Raw genomic sequence first — 17969 nt, 5'->3', positions numbered from 1 at the left:
GATGTGTTTGTCCTGATGAGGTGACAGCCCAACAAAACACACTTTGTCTAAGTAAGTAACAGCTTGACATCTGTTAATGTTGGCTTTCGCCCAGTTTAAAACAGAACTGTCTACAGCATGAATTTATAGATGGCACTTTTTTCCACATTATCATGTAGCTGACTTTTAAGAGCTTGCATTTCATGTATTTTGCGACGAGACAGAAGTGCAAGAGAGTGAGTGCAATAAAAGGCCGTGGCAAGATCCTGCTTCACAATAACCTTTCGAAATTCTCACCTTTCTTGATCTTCCGATGGAAGTTGATGGCGTCCACGGAGGCAGTGACAATGTTGGTGTTGCAGTGACGAGCTGCAACAATGCCTGCAACCTCGTCCATCAGCTTCATGGTCACACCTGTTCCAAACAGGCACACAAACACAAACACAGGTGAGTGTTGTGAAATAAACATTCCATTCACACTGGCGGATCAATTTACGCTTTCTAAATGTTGTGAGATTCATAAAGGGACTGGGCAGTAAAATCAACGGTATAGGGAAGTCCAATAAAACAAAATGATAGGAGTGCAATAAAATCAGTGCAATAGAATGAATGATGCTGTATGGGTATATGTGCAATAGAAAGAGCGTGTGTAAAAAGTGCAAATGAAGAGTGTGTGTTCCCTGCTTTTAGGAAGTTGATGTTATATATCTACAGATGTTTGTGTGTGCTGTGTTCTTTGTGATATGTGACATTCTCTTGTGTCCAAGGCAAACTTCTCCTAAGGGAGACAATAAAAGCAACTAACTAACTAACTGAATCCATATCTCGTTGTTTACGATGGCTCGCAACTCTTTTAAACTAAATGCGGCGACGAAGGCTCAGTAAGAGACGGTCGTCTCTTCGCCTGGAGATTAGATCCCCAGCTCCTTGCGTCACATGTCAGAGTGTCCTTCGGCAAGACAACGAACCCCGATCCTCCCCCTCTGCCATGGCAGGGTGTGAATGCATGTAAACAGAGTGGCGTGCTGTTGCCGTAACAGCTTACTGTACCACAGTCTAGACCCAAGCATTTCTGTGTGACAAATCAATCTACAAACCCTTTCAAACACCCTTCAAAACCTACAGGAGGTGAATATTTGATCATAAAAAGACACGTTTTGGGTGAAGTGTCACTTTGAAGACATGAGAGCAAATCAAATTCTCCATCAAAAAGTTAACAGAGCACCTCGACAATCCTGCACTCAAGCTTTGACGTGATGGGCAAGGGAACACGTTGAGCAGAAAATGTAAGATTATTATTTATAAAGCAGTAAAACTAACCCAGTAGATACACAGGATTAAAACATTTTTTGGGGGGGGGTTTTTCTGCTTGTGCCACACATGAAGGCAGCTTCTGTCATGTGCGAAGGAAACAGTTGTTTGTGGGTCTCTCGCAAAAAGTGGGACATCTTGTATTGAGTGGGTGGGTTGGATATGAGACAAGAGAGGAACAGGGTGGCATCTGTTTCTAATCTCAGAAAAAGTATGTGTTTATATATGTGGTGTGTGTGTTTTATGAACTTGAACTCATTCAAAGACACACAACAGATCCTTCACTAGACACCTCCATTGCCCCAAACAGTTCGTCAGATGTCCTTTTGTGTCTCTCATGCTACAGAAAATCAATAATTCTGCTTGCTGATGGTTGGTGTGTGTTCCAAAGGCTCCTACCATCTGCACTGCATGGCTCTATTTATGACAGCCAAATGTGTGGGAGTACAAACAGAATGTGCCGCATGCTCCCAAATGCAGCATTCACTGTAAGAGTGCTCCTACTGAGTTGATTAAGAAATAAACATGTCATTACTTTGACATCGTCTCATCCCAAATGGCCTGAGCATCATATCCATTTCATTCTGCTGATGACACTGAAGGTTAGTCTGGAGGGGAAATATATTTACGCCAACCCTTCAATCTAAATCTTTCTCAGAGGTATACAACATTTAATTTCCAAAAAGGGTTTCCATAACAGAAATTGCAGATTGCAGAGAAATCACATCGAGTTCTGACTTTGATGTTTGACTTTTGGTGAAAGATACAGTACAGATTTGTTTGTTTGTCTACATCAAAACCATCATCTCGAACTCATACCAAAACACTGATAGAAGGATGTGCATTAAAATTGCTCTCTGATCGAGCTCGAAGATGTAGCCTCAGTTCAGAAAGGTGATAACAGCATTTCAGGCTTTAAGTGTTTGTCTGCAAGAAAGCACATCACTTTCCTGCTTAAGCCTGTAGCAATACATTTTACAAAAGCCATCATCTTTTTTTTTTTTTTTTACACATCCCCACTCTGTTGTGAAAATTGATGGGATCTCACCTAAGATTGAAAATTTCCCCTGGGTAATAGGCGCAGCGAGCTGCTGCTATTCAAAGCCTGGAGTGGTCATGTCTGAGCATGTAACGCTTAATGGAGGAGGATCATGACCTGACAAGATGATGAAATCGAATGAAAAAAAGTTCAATTACGCTAAACGAAGTGCAAACATTTCAATTCAATTGAAATACACACGACATGAAGATATCAACATTGACTCTGCTTGAGACTTCCCATCAGATCACCGCAGATGATTTTAGACTCAAGCATGAGCTCTACTGACCTCCATACATTGACATAATTATCCCTAAAGGGCCATTTTGATCGCAATGGAGCAAATATGCTACACAAGGTAATGTAGTCAACTGGTTTGCTTTTTAGGACGCACAGCTTCCTTATGTGTATTCACTCTGACCTCTATCATCAATTAGTTGTAGGCGTACTAAACAGAAAAAAAACAAAAACATCACAGTGTGTCACTTAACAGCTGAAATCAACAGGTATTTGGTTTAGTGGAGACCAGAAATTGAGCATACAGAGTTAATACTGCACAGCCTTCACCTGGTGGACAGACACCTGACTGCAAACATGCTTGATGTTCTGCATCAGTTTAATGTATAACCTAATGAATCTTAGCTTGTTCATCATATATGTTTACAAAGGAGACCACATAATAAGGGAAAATACACTAAAGGAGTTGTCAAAGTGCCCAGCTTCCAGTGAAAAATGGTCTATAAAAAATTGCCAATTCAAATTGTTGGAGGATCTGATTTTGTGACAAATGACATTGGACATAGGAACTTCGAAGACATGGGGTTAACATATCAATGTTTTCTAATCTATAACCTCACACATTAAATAGTTTGTTCAGACACTCCAAGACCAACGTCTTTCTAAGTGCAACACAGCTTAAATTATTCTGCATATGTACAGTACGTCAAAGTAAATGTGACAAAATGCAAGCTGCAGCAGTAACAGTGCATAACCTCAATTAGGACCAGAAACCCCAATTACCCCACGACACAGCACTACAAGACCAGAGGCTATACTTACCCGAATGTTTTGAGGGAAACATCCATCAAGGTCATTCCAGAAACTGCAAGGGCTTCTAACAGCCTCCAAAATCTTATAAAAACTTGAGACTTTGAATTAACATCCTCAGGGTCTGTTACTTTCAAAGCTTTAAAAAAAATGATTCTTCTACTTTTTTACAAGTCTTTCTTCCCACAAGTAAAAAGATGGGGGGTTTTTTTCATTCTAGTTTTTTGACAAGTATCATTCAGGGAGTCACGTTGAGCCTTCTCACATTATTGGAGGCTATAACTAGTGTCATTTTCCTACTGAAGTCTGTCCCATGTATAGAGGCTATGAAACATTTTAGACTAAGCTGTTGTAGTTTAACAAGCTTAACAAAATACTACAGAGGCAATTCCCCAGTATTCTAAAATCTCTGTTGTACTAATGTTCCTGTTTGATCATTAACATTACAATGTTATTTGTATTGATGTAAAATAATTACAGCTTAAATGATTTCATAACATTCAATAAAACTATCAAACAGAACCATATGAGCTGTAATAAGCATTGTATTATTCTTGCCTTTTCAGGGGAAATATGGGTTTTGTGTCTTAACTCAAAGCAGAGTTACAAACAGCAGCTCTCTCAGCAGCAATCTGCACCAGTTGATATACTATGATGGTCCTAATCCCTTTTCTGATCTGATTTCATTTGATCTTCCATTTGAAAATATTAAATGTTGTGAATTATGTTAGATTTTATACTGTTTCTCTGAAATGTAATCTTATTATCTTATGGGAATAATATCATCTTTGGGAGGTCAGTCAGGCACATGGATCATAATGGAATGGACAGTGGAATCCTACACAGATGTTGGATATACGATCATATGACACAATATGGAAAGATGCGATGTGATGCAATTGTACAATGCAATGCAATGGGATACCAACCCAAATCATACGATGACATGCAATACCATACCGTCCCATCCCATGTAAAACCATACCATCACATGTAATGCAATACCATACCATATTGTACCACACTGTAACACATCATAACATGATACCATTCAAAAAAGACCAAGTTTGAAAAGAATGAAGAAGATATAGTTGTTAAAGAGGCAGTCAGTAGAGGAAGGAGTTTCTTTTTGCATGTTTAGAGCAATGCAACCTCCAGAAAATACTCACGAGGGTCTGTCTTTTTCAGCTAAAATGTGTGGATATTGCCTCTTTTTATGTGAAACACCTTTCAAACTTGTTGTCAGTGAAACTCTCATGACAGAAGGTTTCTATGTGAATTAACAGACCATAACACTGAACGGGTGATGGGTTGAATACTATAAATGTCCCGAAGGCTGAATCTATTGAACAGACTGGATCATATTAATGCAGCACGGCCGTGGTCCTAATCTGACAGACAACACTGAGACTCAGTGCAGAGACTATGCAGGCTGAAAGATACATAATTTAATGACCATTATGGAGTCATTGTATATAGTACAACAGGTGTCATAAATCCCACTTTAGGTACTTCTATACATGGTATATTCCTTTACTCTTTCTATGTCAAACCTCTATTGGAAGAGCAATTTCTCATTCCACTGTCAGCTGAGGCCATACATTACGCTTCTGAAATATGTCATATGACATGCTTCTCTTCAAATATGGTCAAAGCTTCTCAGAATAGATCATAGCCTGCTGTCATCAAAGTCACCTCTACAAAGTGTACCTAAACTGAACGTATTCACAGAAATTCGTACTATCAACGGGACATGTTTCCCCTTTTTTCTCTCCTTTTCCATCTATAATGACATTTTAAGGCTTTTATACAGTATGACAAAGTGTGAGTTTGTCTGTTATAGAGCTCCTTTTTTTTAAAAATGAAAAAAAAAAATAGTATTTGATTCTGGTTTTAAATGTTAATTAAATGGCCAAAAAATAAAAAGTTCAGGAAAAGAGCATTTGCCTTTTCAAACATTAAATCAAAATCTAAATATGATTAATCTTTTGTGTTTGTCTTTTTTATTACATAACATTACATGTGTCTGTTTACAGTCTGCTGCTGACCTCTCATTTATTTTCTATATACAGTATACTTCCCCTCTCTTTTCATGTGCTTAAGAGCATCTCCACCAGAACACTTTGTATTTCTTTCTAGATCGTTTTCTTATTTTGATTTCATTTTCAACCAGATCAAAACTAAAAACTCAAAAATGTGGAGTCAGATCCATCAAATGACACCGCTGTCCTTGAGTAGCAAAGATGCTTGTCTTTGTTAATCACTAACATCAGTGGACTGTTAATGCAACTCCTGCATAATCCCTTCTCCTTGTACAGTCCATGTAAAAGGTTGGAGTGAGGCTCAATGTGAGACTGCAAATGAGGACACGCAAGGCCAAGACAGCCCTAGGCCTGACGTTACACATTCGCGGGGTGACATGGCACACTATGACTCTCCCTTTGCCGTGGGGTGGGAACTTGAAAGACGTGGGGGATGGAGTTGGTGTGTATAAAGAGGAAAGACAGCTCACTCCCAATGAGGAAAAAATGGCAATTAGTAACTAAGTCTTTAGTACAACCCAGTTGGCCAGAGGGAAAATACCTCTGTGATAAGATTACTTCTGACCATTTGCCCAAATCTTTGTGCACAACTCTGTCCATGGGCAACAGGCATGAGAACAATACAGGGAGTCTTCTAGACAGCTCTCATCACCCATCAACTCTTGTCTAGAGACCTCAAGCCTTTAATTACAACCAACTCAGACACAGCACTTTCATATTTTATGCAAACACATCCCCTGATCTAATAGGAAGGCGTGTGGGACAGAAAAGGATGTATTTTCTCTCATCACGTATTTAACGTACCCGTTCTCTCTATTCAGCTGTATTTCTTCCTGCTCTTGCCATGTTCCGACCGCTATCCATCAATGAAATGCTCCTCTTTCTCTTTGTTCTTCTCATCCCCTCCCCAACAGGTGCTCCAATCGTGGACAGTATCAAACGGCTAAAACTGCCTCCTAATGAGATGTTACTATAGAAACAGCTTGGGATAACATTACAGCCACGCTGCAGCCTGCCCACTTCCTCTTAGAAAGACCAATAAGCTCCATATTCTTTGAACATTTTACCGTTCCAGCTGTGGCTAGCTTTATTCAACACTTACTCCAATTAGTGTGGATTCTTAAATTCTGCAGATTACAAGTGAATGCTGTCATGGTTACTGTTACACTGTCAGCTCCATGCACACCATAGAGCCAAGAAAAAACACTGAGTGATTTCTATAATGGAACTTCTGTCTGAAAGACTAGCTGTGATGGTAAAGGTCACCTACTCTGATAGATGACTTCTGTAAATGTATAACCTTTGAAACACTAATAAACATTGTTATCTCATGTTCTGTGTTTTCACTGGATGATGACTCTTTCAGCACATTCATTCCGATTTGGGGATGTAGAATCGCAGCTTGTTTTCTTGGTTAAACTGGCACATGGTTATGAACTAGGACGGTTTCTTTCTAAATGTGTCCTCTTGCCACCAAGCTGTCCACGTTATGATGGGAAAAAATAATATTGGATATGCTCATCATAGCAACATGTTCTCCAGACTTATTTTCGCTCCAGGCGTTGCCCCGAGCCTTTATACAGCCGGTCATCATCTGTGATTCGTGGAAGATGTCGGTGCAGCATGCAAAATGCATTATGGTGTGGTGGAATCAGAACTGTGCTTTTATGTCTATAAGCAAACCCAGCAATGAGGTAGTGCATCAGAGATGTCACAAAGAACTGGCAGTATAACGACCACACCTGTGTGTGGACAACAGGAACAAGAGAATCTCATCTCCCCCATCCCATTTTTCTTAACAATGAGGTTAGGTCTTTAACCTCCTCCTCTAGATAACAATTAAGAATTGGTGCGATACAAATAATGCTTGATAGACCTGCCTATCGCTTCAGCAATATAACCTTGAACCTTAAAACACATTTAGACAGCAAAACAACATGTTTGGGTGTTGTTTTTTCCTCTTTAATCTACTTATTAACTTACATTATCAGAGAGAGCAAAACTGAAGATAAATTGAAGAAAGGCAGTATACTGTCATCGTTGAGTTACACTCTTAAATTGAAGCGCATTACTGATTATTGTTAATAGAAAAAAAGATAACTTGGGACGCCGGTAACATAGCGGTTAGTGGGCACCTCATATAGCGAGGCACGTACCCCAAGGGTTCAAATCTGACCTGTGGCTCCTTTGTCATGTCACTCCATGTCATTCCTTACTCTCTCTGTCCCTGATTTAAGACTTCCTCCACTGTCTGATCTCGAAAACAAAGGCACGAGCAGCCCAATAAAAAAAAAGAATATAATATAATATTATTTTTAAAGAATGAATGGCATTAATAATGAACAATATTTACACCTATTTGTTCATTATCTGGTTTTGTATTTCCATGTGGAATTTGGTGTCTGTATGGAATCTGGAGTGATGAAGCATTTTTGTTCACCTGGATGTCCTGATATTTCAACAATGTCTTGGGTTTCCGAAAGGCTAAAACAGTGAATCATCAGTATTTGATGTCTGAATCAGTGTTGTACTTGAGAAGTCCAGAGGTAGAATAAGTGAAGACAATCCCCCCCCCCCCCTCCCCCTCCCCACACACACACACACACACACACACACACTCCTAAAGGTCGATCGTACAAGCTCCAGTGGACATATCCCTGTCTCCCTGGATCCCTCAGTCTCAGGCTGTGACATGTTTATATACCCACTGAGCATAGATCAGAGCAGAGGGCGGATAATATAGAGCCACAGTGATGGATGTGTTCCTGTGCTCAGGCAATCCCTAGCTCAAATCTGTCACATACACACACATGCAGCATTAAATCCATGCATGCCAACCACTCTGTGGGCACAGCTCCTTGTTTCCTCCTCTCACTCAATTGTGCACACATACAAACTCTAAATGCAGGGCTGGAGCTTCACAAGGATTTGCACAAAAAGCAATACCCAGTGTGTAAACTAATAGCAAGCACAGGTCAACATTTGATTTCCAGAGCATGATTGTTTGTGCACTGATGGGGGGGAGATTATGTTTCTGTGGTGGCCGTTAGACCGACTGCATAAGCGAGATACATCTAACCACCTAAATGTGTTTGTTGTGTCATTCCTTTATGTTGTCAATGCATTTTAATAGACATCAGTGTTGTCCACCAGTGGCAATCAACTGCTGTTTCCATGGCAACATAAAGTATGCTTCCTTAGAACATTAAAGAAGAAGGGAAGAGAGAGGAAGAGATAATGAGGAGAGGTACGCAGATGGAAAAGAAGAAGCAACAGAGAAAGGCAAAGAACAGAACTGTTGCGTTAAGGGTCATTTTTTTTGCTGAATATTAAACATTTTCAGGGTCTTTTAAGCAATTGTAGATTTTCATTTCCTATTAAGTTTTTCCATTGTTTGAGGAGAAACTTTGCACGTGGAATCATTAAACACAATGTGCAGTCATTACTAACGCTTTATACCAACAAATGTAATCGAGTTTCCTGCAAACAGCAACAGTACAAGTCAGAAAAATATCCATTTTGTCACATTTTTGAAACATCTGACCAACTCCTGCTGCAACCACAATGTAGGTGGATAAAATAAATTAAACAAGCTGCTAAAGCCAATAAAAATAGTGGTTACTGAAATGCTAAAATAGCCTTTATTACATAACGGCCTACCGTCCTCTCATGACATAGACGAGGACGGAGTGCTTTTGCGTCTCCGCCAGCGTGGACTACGCACCGCCCTACCAGGCATCGTTCTCTCCAACCTGCGCTCACTGTGCAACAAACTGGATGAACCTTAGCGACTGATGGGGAGAAACAGAGACTCAGAGACACAGGACAAGTGTAGGCTGCAGCGTATCATCCGCTCTGCAGAGAAGGTGATCGGCTGCAATCTACCATCTCTCCACCACCTGTACGCCTCCAGGAACCTGAGGCGGCAGGTACGATCATGGCCGACCCCTCTCACCCTGCACATGGACTGTCTGAGACTCTCCCCTCTGGTAAGAGGCTGCGGTACATCAGGACCCAAACTTCTTCCCCTCAGCTGTCAGCCCCCCCCCCCCAAATTCACTCATTAAAGACTTGTTACAGTAAAAACTATTGATGAATCTTACAAGGCTGGATCTGAAACCTTTGCAGACCATAGTACCTAGTATGTTGTTTCAGATTCAGACATTCCTGATCCACACAACTGTCGGACTGTTGATCCGCAGATCAAAAGTAAAATGTATTATCATGGTGTAAAACAAATGGACTGCTGCTAAATCCCTTTGCAGATTCTCGGGGAGTCTCATGAAGATCCGCTGTACAAATAGGAGGACATTGCCTTTCATCTTTTAAATATACTTTCACAAAGAGAGGTGCTGATGTTTCAGTGTGAGCAGTTGCCTTGAATCAAACTTTACCCCTTTAATCATATCTTGTCTGTAGGTGTCAGCTGGTGGCTGCATACCACACCAATCATTAGTAGTGCATGAAAACAATCAGCAGTTTTATCTTAGTAACGTTGTAAAATGCATTGTAACTCAGCAACGCAGCAAAACAAAATCCTTCACAAAGGCCTGTGTTCGCTCCAAAAAACGAATAAACAGTTCTTAACAATCGCTCTGTTTGTTCTGTGTGACTCGCATGCTGCATTCTGCAGCCAGTGCTGACACACTCACACATCCCCTTAATCAACAGGGTGTGTGTGTGTGTGTATGTGTGTTATGTATTCAAAACTGTCAAAGCTCATATGAAGAAGAACGATCACACAAACAAGATAACAAAGACAATTTCTGTAGATTAGAGCAAACTCGTTATTCGCAGACGGATTTCTATCTTACGTTTGATAAGTTGATGTCCCTGATGGAGGGTAACAGAAATGATGCCGCTTTTTATATAACACGCTGCCTTTTCATAGCACTCTTCCAAATAAAACGAGTGAAGAAAATGAAGGATGTGATGCACTATTAAAATTCATGGAGATGCATTTTGATTGGATGTGCTATTGAAATGCACAGTTTGAGTCATGGCCAGCTGAAAAGTAGAAAAGGTATATTATAATGAGATTTGTGATCGGTTGCACCACTAGGATCTGTAGATACAGAGATTAATAAGTTCTCTATTTGATAACAAAAGGGGGAATATCCCGCTTGTTTTTTGTGTTTCTTGGAACATTAAACTACCGTATTTGAACCTTTTTATATCGAGTGTCCGTCTCTGTACTTGGGCTCCGACTAACTAAAAACCTAACATAAAACTCTGACTGTTTTCAGCTCAAAATTCATCAATAGATCTGAAAACATGGTGGCATAAAAGAAATTATTCGTATTCAAGGCTGTTCCCACATAAAATATTTACATTCATGCTCATGTGTTCACGTCTGTGCTGTATATCTCCTAAGGCTCAGGCTAAGTAGGCCACATGTCCACACCACAAAACGAGACATACATTGTGAGTGTAAAGGCTTAAGTTGACACCTAGAAGAAAGTTTGCTTGCCTCCAACAGGAATACAAAAAAGAGAAGTTGAGAGAGTGCAAGACACAGTGGGAGAGGAGAGAGCAAGCACCCTGGCTGCCTGACCTGACTCAGTGATGTAAACATAATAAGTGTAGTGAAAGCAGCAGCAGCGAACAACAGGGAACATTGCCTAATGAGCAATGGCATGTACAGAGAGCGAGTGTGTGTGCATGCGTATATATGTGTATTCTAAATGACCCGCATGCTTGTTCCTCATTTGATTTTTAATTGGACAGATTTCTCGGCAAGCTCTCCAAATTAAGAAGGCAACCATGACACGGGAGATACTTATCTGTCCCCTCCTCCTCCCCTCCTGCTGTCCCGTCCTGTCTCCATCCTAATGCCTCCTATTCTGACTCAACATCTCCCCTCTGCTTTTCTTCCTCACTACAGCTGTGTCTTTCTGATGTCCTCTTTACATAGCTGACCTCAATAGAAATGGCAGTCTGAGGCATGAATAACCTGCCAGAAACAATATACCTCGACTGATAAAGAGGCATATGCTCTGTGCTGATAAAACGTTGGATTTGTTACGGACGCAGCTCAAATAGTTCCTAGTCTGGATTTGCTCTTTTTCTTGTTTGGGACATCAGATACTTCAGTTTTTGGTCACGGATACCTAAACCATCAAATACACTCATTGTATTGATTATTTTTTTCATGGTTTTAATTTTCTTTTGCAGAGGCGCTGCCTGTCAACAGCAAGGCAGGCAACTGCTTGGGACCCAAGGCCAGTAGGGGGCTCCCCAACGGCTGAAAAACTTTAAACTAAAGTATTGCCTAAAAATTAGCACATTTTGCAATGACAGTAGGAAACCTCCTTAATGGGGCCCCCTCTGCATTATTGTTGTGAAAATAATAATGGATGCTGGTTGGAGGGGCCCCCAGTGAACATTAGCCTAAGGACCTATGCCTCTATGCTATGTCATTTTTACCCCTTAAACTTTGGTTTTAGAAATCTTACTCAAATCCGGTGTGGAAAAACATCCAAGGAGACAAAACAAAAAAGGGAACAGAAGTTTCTTCCTTTAAAAAAAGGTAACAAATTGACAAATACAACTAATAAAAAGTTGCTATGTTAAAGTGGATTGAATTGACCAGTCAAAAAGAACAAGGTCAAATGACAAGTCAGAATGACAATTTAAGTGTGTTAGGTAGCCATCTAAGCACATAATTGGAAACAGCACCGGCCCTTTAAATGTCCTGTTACAATGACCTTGTATTTCCATTTGCTGTTCTAGTTGTCAAACTCCTGCTTTCTCCTCATCATTTTGGGTTTCACAAGCAGCAACAAGCTCCTGGACTGAAAAATGAAGCCACAGCTTCAGTGCCCAAGAGCTCAAAAAACTGGATTAGTCCCTGTAGAGAACCAGGATATAATGCTCAGCAGGGCTTGATAACAGCTTGATACAAAAAATACAGTTTGGGTCTCTTTACCATGTTTATGTTTTGATGGAAATCACCCACTTTTGTTATATTTAAAAGGATCAGTAGGCCTATGCAAGATATCATCTAAGTAGAATTGTAACATTACCTAAATATATAATCAGACATTAAAGGTAATTTTCTCCAGATACACTTTTTAAGATTTTGGTTGAAATTGTCTTTAGGTCCTGACAGTAATCTGAAATTCATGTGCTCTGAAGAAGAAACGAAAAAAAATCTGTCATCTGTAGCAGCTGCAAAAACTTTTACCAATGTCTGCACTCGGTACATGTTTTATAAACCAATCAAGCCTCTCTCCCCAATGCATGCATGAGCCCACATTCATGCATGAGCTGAAATCCCTTCTGGACCAATGGCGCTACTGTATGTAAGTGAGGGGCGTGGCTTTTGAGGGAGTACAGAGGGGAGGAGGTGAGTGAATATGGAGAACGGACAGCATGCTACTTTTAAAATCATGCTACTTTTCGAAAATTACCGACCCTGCCTTTAAGAAAGCATCCTATGTATAAGTGCTGTCTTCTCTGACAACAATGCAGCAGCCAGTGTGTGCTCTTACTAAGTTTCGATTCTGGTCCTGAATGGTCTGTATTTGTTTTGACCAGAGAAGTAGGCGGTTTCCAAGACAAACACCACACAGCCCTTTTGAATTCCCCTTGGTTCGCCAGGAAAAATGGCAAAACAACAGGTTCTCATTACAGGAAGCGGCAAGCCAACTAGTTCAGATATAACTGATTTTACCTGACCTAAAAAACCTCTGCATATTTTTAATAAGCTTTTCAACCAGAAACGTGGTAAAACTAGGATAGATACTGGAGATACTGTTAGAAAATAGAGAGGGGTTAGAACTACAGTAGAGATGGGACCTGTCCAATCTAATGTGGTTACCGAAAGGTGATGTGTGCAGTGGCTTGGTCAAGTTCAATATACAGCCTATGGTTCTTCCCCCATTAGCAAAAGCTGTTCAGAGCCCAAAATGCTGAGTCAAAGTAACAACAACTTCAACAACCCAAGCACTTATCTCAGCCACAAAACAGGCCCTATACACGAATAAATTCAGGGCAATGTCATAACAAGTAACAAACTATCAGAAAAAGGTTAAGCCATTATTGAACAAACATTTTTCTTTATTATGACTTACTTCATCCATCAAATTGAGGGGCGGAGAGAACCACTAAAAGTCATAAAATTCTCTCTCAAGGACACTTCCATTTGGATTCAACTCAGCGGTATTTCTCCCCACTCTGCCTGTCTGTGTTGCCAAAGGACACACTGTACCATTTTACAGCCTGTGGTTTATGCTGAAATCATAAGCAAACTTTCAAAGGTTTCATAGTTAAATTATGAAATGCTCAATCACCGTTTCTTACAGATGTTGCTTTATACCCCCAGCACTGTCTTTTCTTCTCATCTCATCCGTTATGTATGTCTCCCACTGCCAAGTCCTCTGTGGCTTTCTGCTCCTTTCTACACGTTCTCGTTTGTAGGTATCTCTGCAGGAACACCATAGTGTACTCCTGCTTTATAGTCAGGATATTTCCTGCCTTGAATACTAAACAGCCTGATGCTGTTCATTAACTCTGCTGATGTTTCTCATGTGGGAGAATAACAAAGACATCTGACAAATACTAAGAGGCAAAAGAAACGGTTAGTATCAGATCAATCACACAGTGTGGTTAGTGTTGAGGAATACATTCAATAATTACAATATTGTAAATGTACCTTTATTTAAACATACTGAAGTGGAGTGCATAATATGTTTGTTTTTGTTACTAAGTACAGTATATCTCCCTCAAACTTGCATATCTTCCTAGTGCAGTAACATGAGGAGGTATTCAGGATGTGTATGTACATATGAAATTTAAAAATAAATTAAAACTGATATCATCAATCTGTAGCTAAATTGTGCTGCTGGCAGAGAGAGAGGCCTCTACAAAAGAACCTAAATGAAGACACAGTGGGGTAACGGTATCTTAGAAGGGACTAGGTCTAGGGACTTGGCTTGGGAACCAGAGGGTTCAAGTCCCACGACATACAACGCGTTTAAATTAGTGAAGTTGTTCCAGTTCACCCCCCGGGCCCTTATCTGATGGACTTTCAAGATGCTGCGACTTGGAGGTTTCCCACTTAAAAGCTAAGCATCTGTCACTTTTTTTTCCCTTATTATACATTTTAGTTGTATTATTTACCTGTATTGTTTAAGCATATTTGTATATTCTATATATTGGCTGCTTTAGTTTATATTTTGGGTTTTTTTATTTGTAACTTTGTTCTATATTCTATTTAGCATCTACCGGTTTGCTCCAACAGCTTTGTTGTACTTGGCAAAATAGAAGGTAGACTCACCGCCTTGAACATAGTCGTGTAGTGTGCAGTCAGAGGGGCCAACCAAATGGATCAGACTGGACTGGCTGAAGGAAACTGTATGTTTTTCTGCATTGAGACAGGACAAAAATGTGCACTCAACTGAAAAAAAACATTTTTTGTCATTGTCAAAGTGTATTTTGCTAAAGCAAGCAGACATCCAAACAAAAACATGCTGCCTTTCTAAAGTCACCGTATGCAGGCTGCTAAGTGAAGGCTAACATACCTTTTGGTCGATCCTCTGAAGTTTAGTGAGCATGACAAAATTAGATGATTAGTTATACATGTTAAAATCATCACATCAAGTTCGTACTAGAACCGCTGACAAAGCAAATATGCACTTAATGTGACGGTTTGTGAAAGAAAACATTTCTTGTGAGACATTAAAAATCATCTCAGTTAAACTAATGTTTGGTAATGTTTAGAGAATACATACATATATGTAAGTATTCCCTCTCTCTCTCTCTCTCTATATATATATATATATATATATATATATATATATATATATACACACACACACACACATACACACACACACACAGTATGTAGTATATGTAGTGACACTGAATATGGTGTCCTGTAGTATGTGTAGATGTACATAGATGTTCTTACATCTGCCCATGTAGAAGCAAAGTGGTAAAGTACATATAGTACTGGTAATAAAACTTTAGATGACTATGTAAGCACCGACCACTTCAGATGACGATGTGGGATCAAGACTACTACATATAAAATACTTGTTTTGTATGTTTCTTAACAAAATGTTGGGATAAGATTTGAGACCTTTGAGCTTGTATGTTACCTGGGTTAGGTGGAGGGGGCACTACCTCGTCGATCCTCGCCTTGGTCTCCAGTCTCTCCAACTTCTGAGCCTCATAACGCTTTCTGCCCTCCTCTTCTTGCTCTGCACTGGCATACTACAGGAAAATACTTACATCAACAAAACAAAGAAATGTGTACATATTTCAATCATACCAATCTCTGCATTGATGCATGCTCTGACGAAATAATATTAAAGTGTCAATATTTTAACAATGACCACCTGGCTCTATGGATTCTGCTCATGTCATTTTAGGAACAGAGGGGAACGGTCAGAAAGAGGCTGACAGGTAGAGTAAAATGAGTTAAATGAATGTCAGCGTAACTACTGTAAGTATTTATGCACCTTGATGGGCGGAACCTCCAGAATCTTCTCAACATTCTGCAGAGAGCAAGGGACATACCACAGGGCGGCCTTGTTGGCCAGCTTCGTAGCACCTGCAGTCATAAACAAGAAAATGTAGCATTGTTATTTGACTGAAAACCAATAATTTAAGGAGTTTTTCCAAGTTTTTAGAATAAAACAATGGAGCAAGCAGTTTAAAAAAAACAGCTATTGACAAAACAGACACTCATATTAACAGCCCAATAAAAGCCAATCAAGCGTCTTTTTTTTTTTTTTTTTTTAGAAAACCAGTGGTGCTGCCTCAAGACACGTTTTTATTCTGCAAACAAAAGAGCAGAAATAAACTGGCTTCTTTGTTCAAAGACAATCAATCATGTCTGTTCAGAACAGCACATGCGCACAATCACAAAACTCTGCCCCTCAGTTGCTGAAAGGTTTAGAACAATCCCATAATCCTTAAAGTTGGATATTTTAATGTTGTGTTTATAAACCAATGAAACACAATGTCAACTTGAATTTAGGCTTTCTGTACAAATAATAAAATGCCTCTGTTTTTGTTTTGTGTTTCAAATGACACTGAAATATGTATCGATTGTCACTAAGGTGGCGTTGTAGCTGACAATGTTGTCGTTACAGAAAAAATATTTTTTTGACATTTATTAAAAAGTCTGATTATTAAGTAGATGTTAAAAGGGCTCAACAGTTTGGTTCGGGAAGTATATTAATTTTATCCATAGTCAATTTAATTATTAATAATGTCATAACCATTAATGGTAAGCTCTCCTTCAAAAGACACAAGTTTGTATGATATCAACCTAACTTTACAAAAAACATGGTATATTTACCCGCCCATCGACATCGAATACAACTTGGTAGTTTTGTTAGCAGGCTAGCTTGTTAGTAAGCTAACACAGAATGTACTAACAACCTTATTATGCAGCAGTGAATGTAACTTCTACATTTAACAACACAAACCACAAGATAATACGTTTGAATTAACTGTACAAACACTATCTACAATCTTACATTTAAGAAGAAGCAATGTCATTTGCAATGGATTGTGGGATGGGTAGTTCCTTTACTCCATGAGTACATAATGTACACAGTCTTCTACCTTTTGTTTTTTCTTAGTTTTGTAATGCTGTTTTGTAGCTGAATAGCTGATTGTATTGGTTTCAGGCTTCAATTTGCTGATATAAGGATTTTGTGAAATATCAATGGAGGATTTGAAATAAGTTTTCTCATACTTCCACGGGTGTCCTCATGGAGTGGATGAAACTTTGAGTTGATTTGAGGCTGGAACATTTGCTGTTGCTTCTTAGAGAAAGTTAAAAACCATAAAACTGGAAATCACATCTCATAGCAATCAGGCGGAGAGGTTGCCATAGAGATATCCGTTCTATGCTGCCTACACTTTTTCTCTTAATTTGCTAACAGAGAGATGGGGGGTTATTTTGAGGTTGTGTTGTTAAGGGACACAAGGGAAGATATTACAGGGCCAGCAGGTTCAGACTCACTGTCTTAAGGGTTTTGGAGCCTTTACTTTTGGCTGCACAGTCTGATGCACTTGGTGGTTAGTAGTGTCTCACAGGGACCAATAAGCCTATGTTTGGAACACTTTAATTCAATGCAATGGAATTATTGTTTTGTATTTTTAATCCATATAAAACTGTAATTGTACCTACTTGTGTTAATCCCATAGAAACTAAATGTTGTTTACTAATGCATAAGTGGCATCTGTCAAGTAAAACAATCTTGAGGGAAATGAAGACTGTGACATTACTGGGCATTGCGCTGATGAAAAAATAAACAATGAAGAGACTTTACAAAAGATACTGTGAAGTTAGGAGACGTGAGTGGGAACATGCGGCCTATGGCTGACTACTCCAGGGAATAAACATTTGCATTTTACACCCAGGTTAAAACTGTGCATACAGCAGGGTAGGGTTGCCATGCCGACTGTGCTCCTCTCCTCCTCCTCACATTGGCTCTTGCCCTTGCCAGCAACCAGGAAGTTGCCGGGAGGAGAAAGGCACATTTACATATCCTTGACTCTACCAAGAGTGAGTGACTCCAGTCTATTAT

At 39.6% G+C, this 17969-nt stretch overlaps 1 protein-coding gene across 3 annotated transcripts in view; it reads right to left on the bottom strand.

Annotated features, from left to right (window-relative positions):
- Positions 1-17969, bottom strand: part of acot7 (acyl-CoA thioesterase 7) — a 48765-nt gene that overhangs the window by 18422 nt on the left and 12374 nt on the right. For 2 of the 3 annotated variants that reach the window (XM_079359447.1, XM_079359445.1), the window contains exons 4-8: positions 15885-15976; positions 15522-15636; positions 14943-14957; positions 14699-14785; positions 277-393 (exon numbers count right to left, since the gene is read on the bottom strand). In XM_079359447.1, the coding sequence (XP_079215573.1) occupies positions 277-393; positions 14699-14785; positions 14943-14957; positions 15522-15636; positions 15885-15976 (426 nt within the window). The remainder of the gene's footprint in view (positions 1-276; positions 394-14698; positions 14786-14942; positions 14958-15521; positions 15637-15884; positions 15977-17969) is intronic. The other variant, XM_079359446.1, reaches the window with a different exon arrangement.

Source organism: Symphodus melops, assembly GCF_947650265.1.
Source record: "Symphodus melops genome assembly, chromosome: 13".
Classification (NCBI taxonomy): domain Eukaryota; kingdom Metazoa; phylum Chordata; class Actinopteri; order Labriformes; family Labridae; genus Symphodus; species Symphodus melops.
Note: the sequence above shows the minus strand (reverse complement) of the source record. Positions and strands in the feature narration are given on the sequence as shown.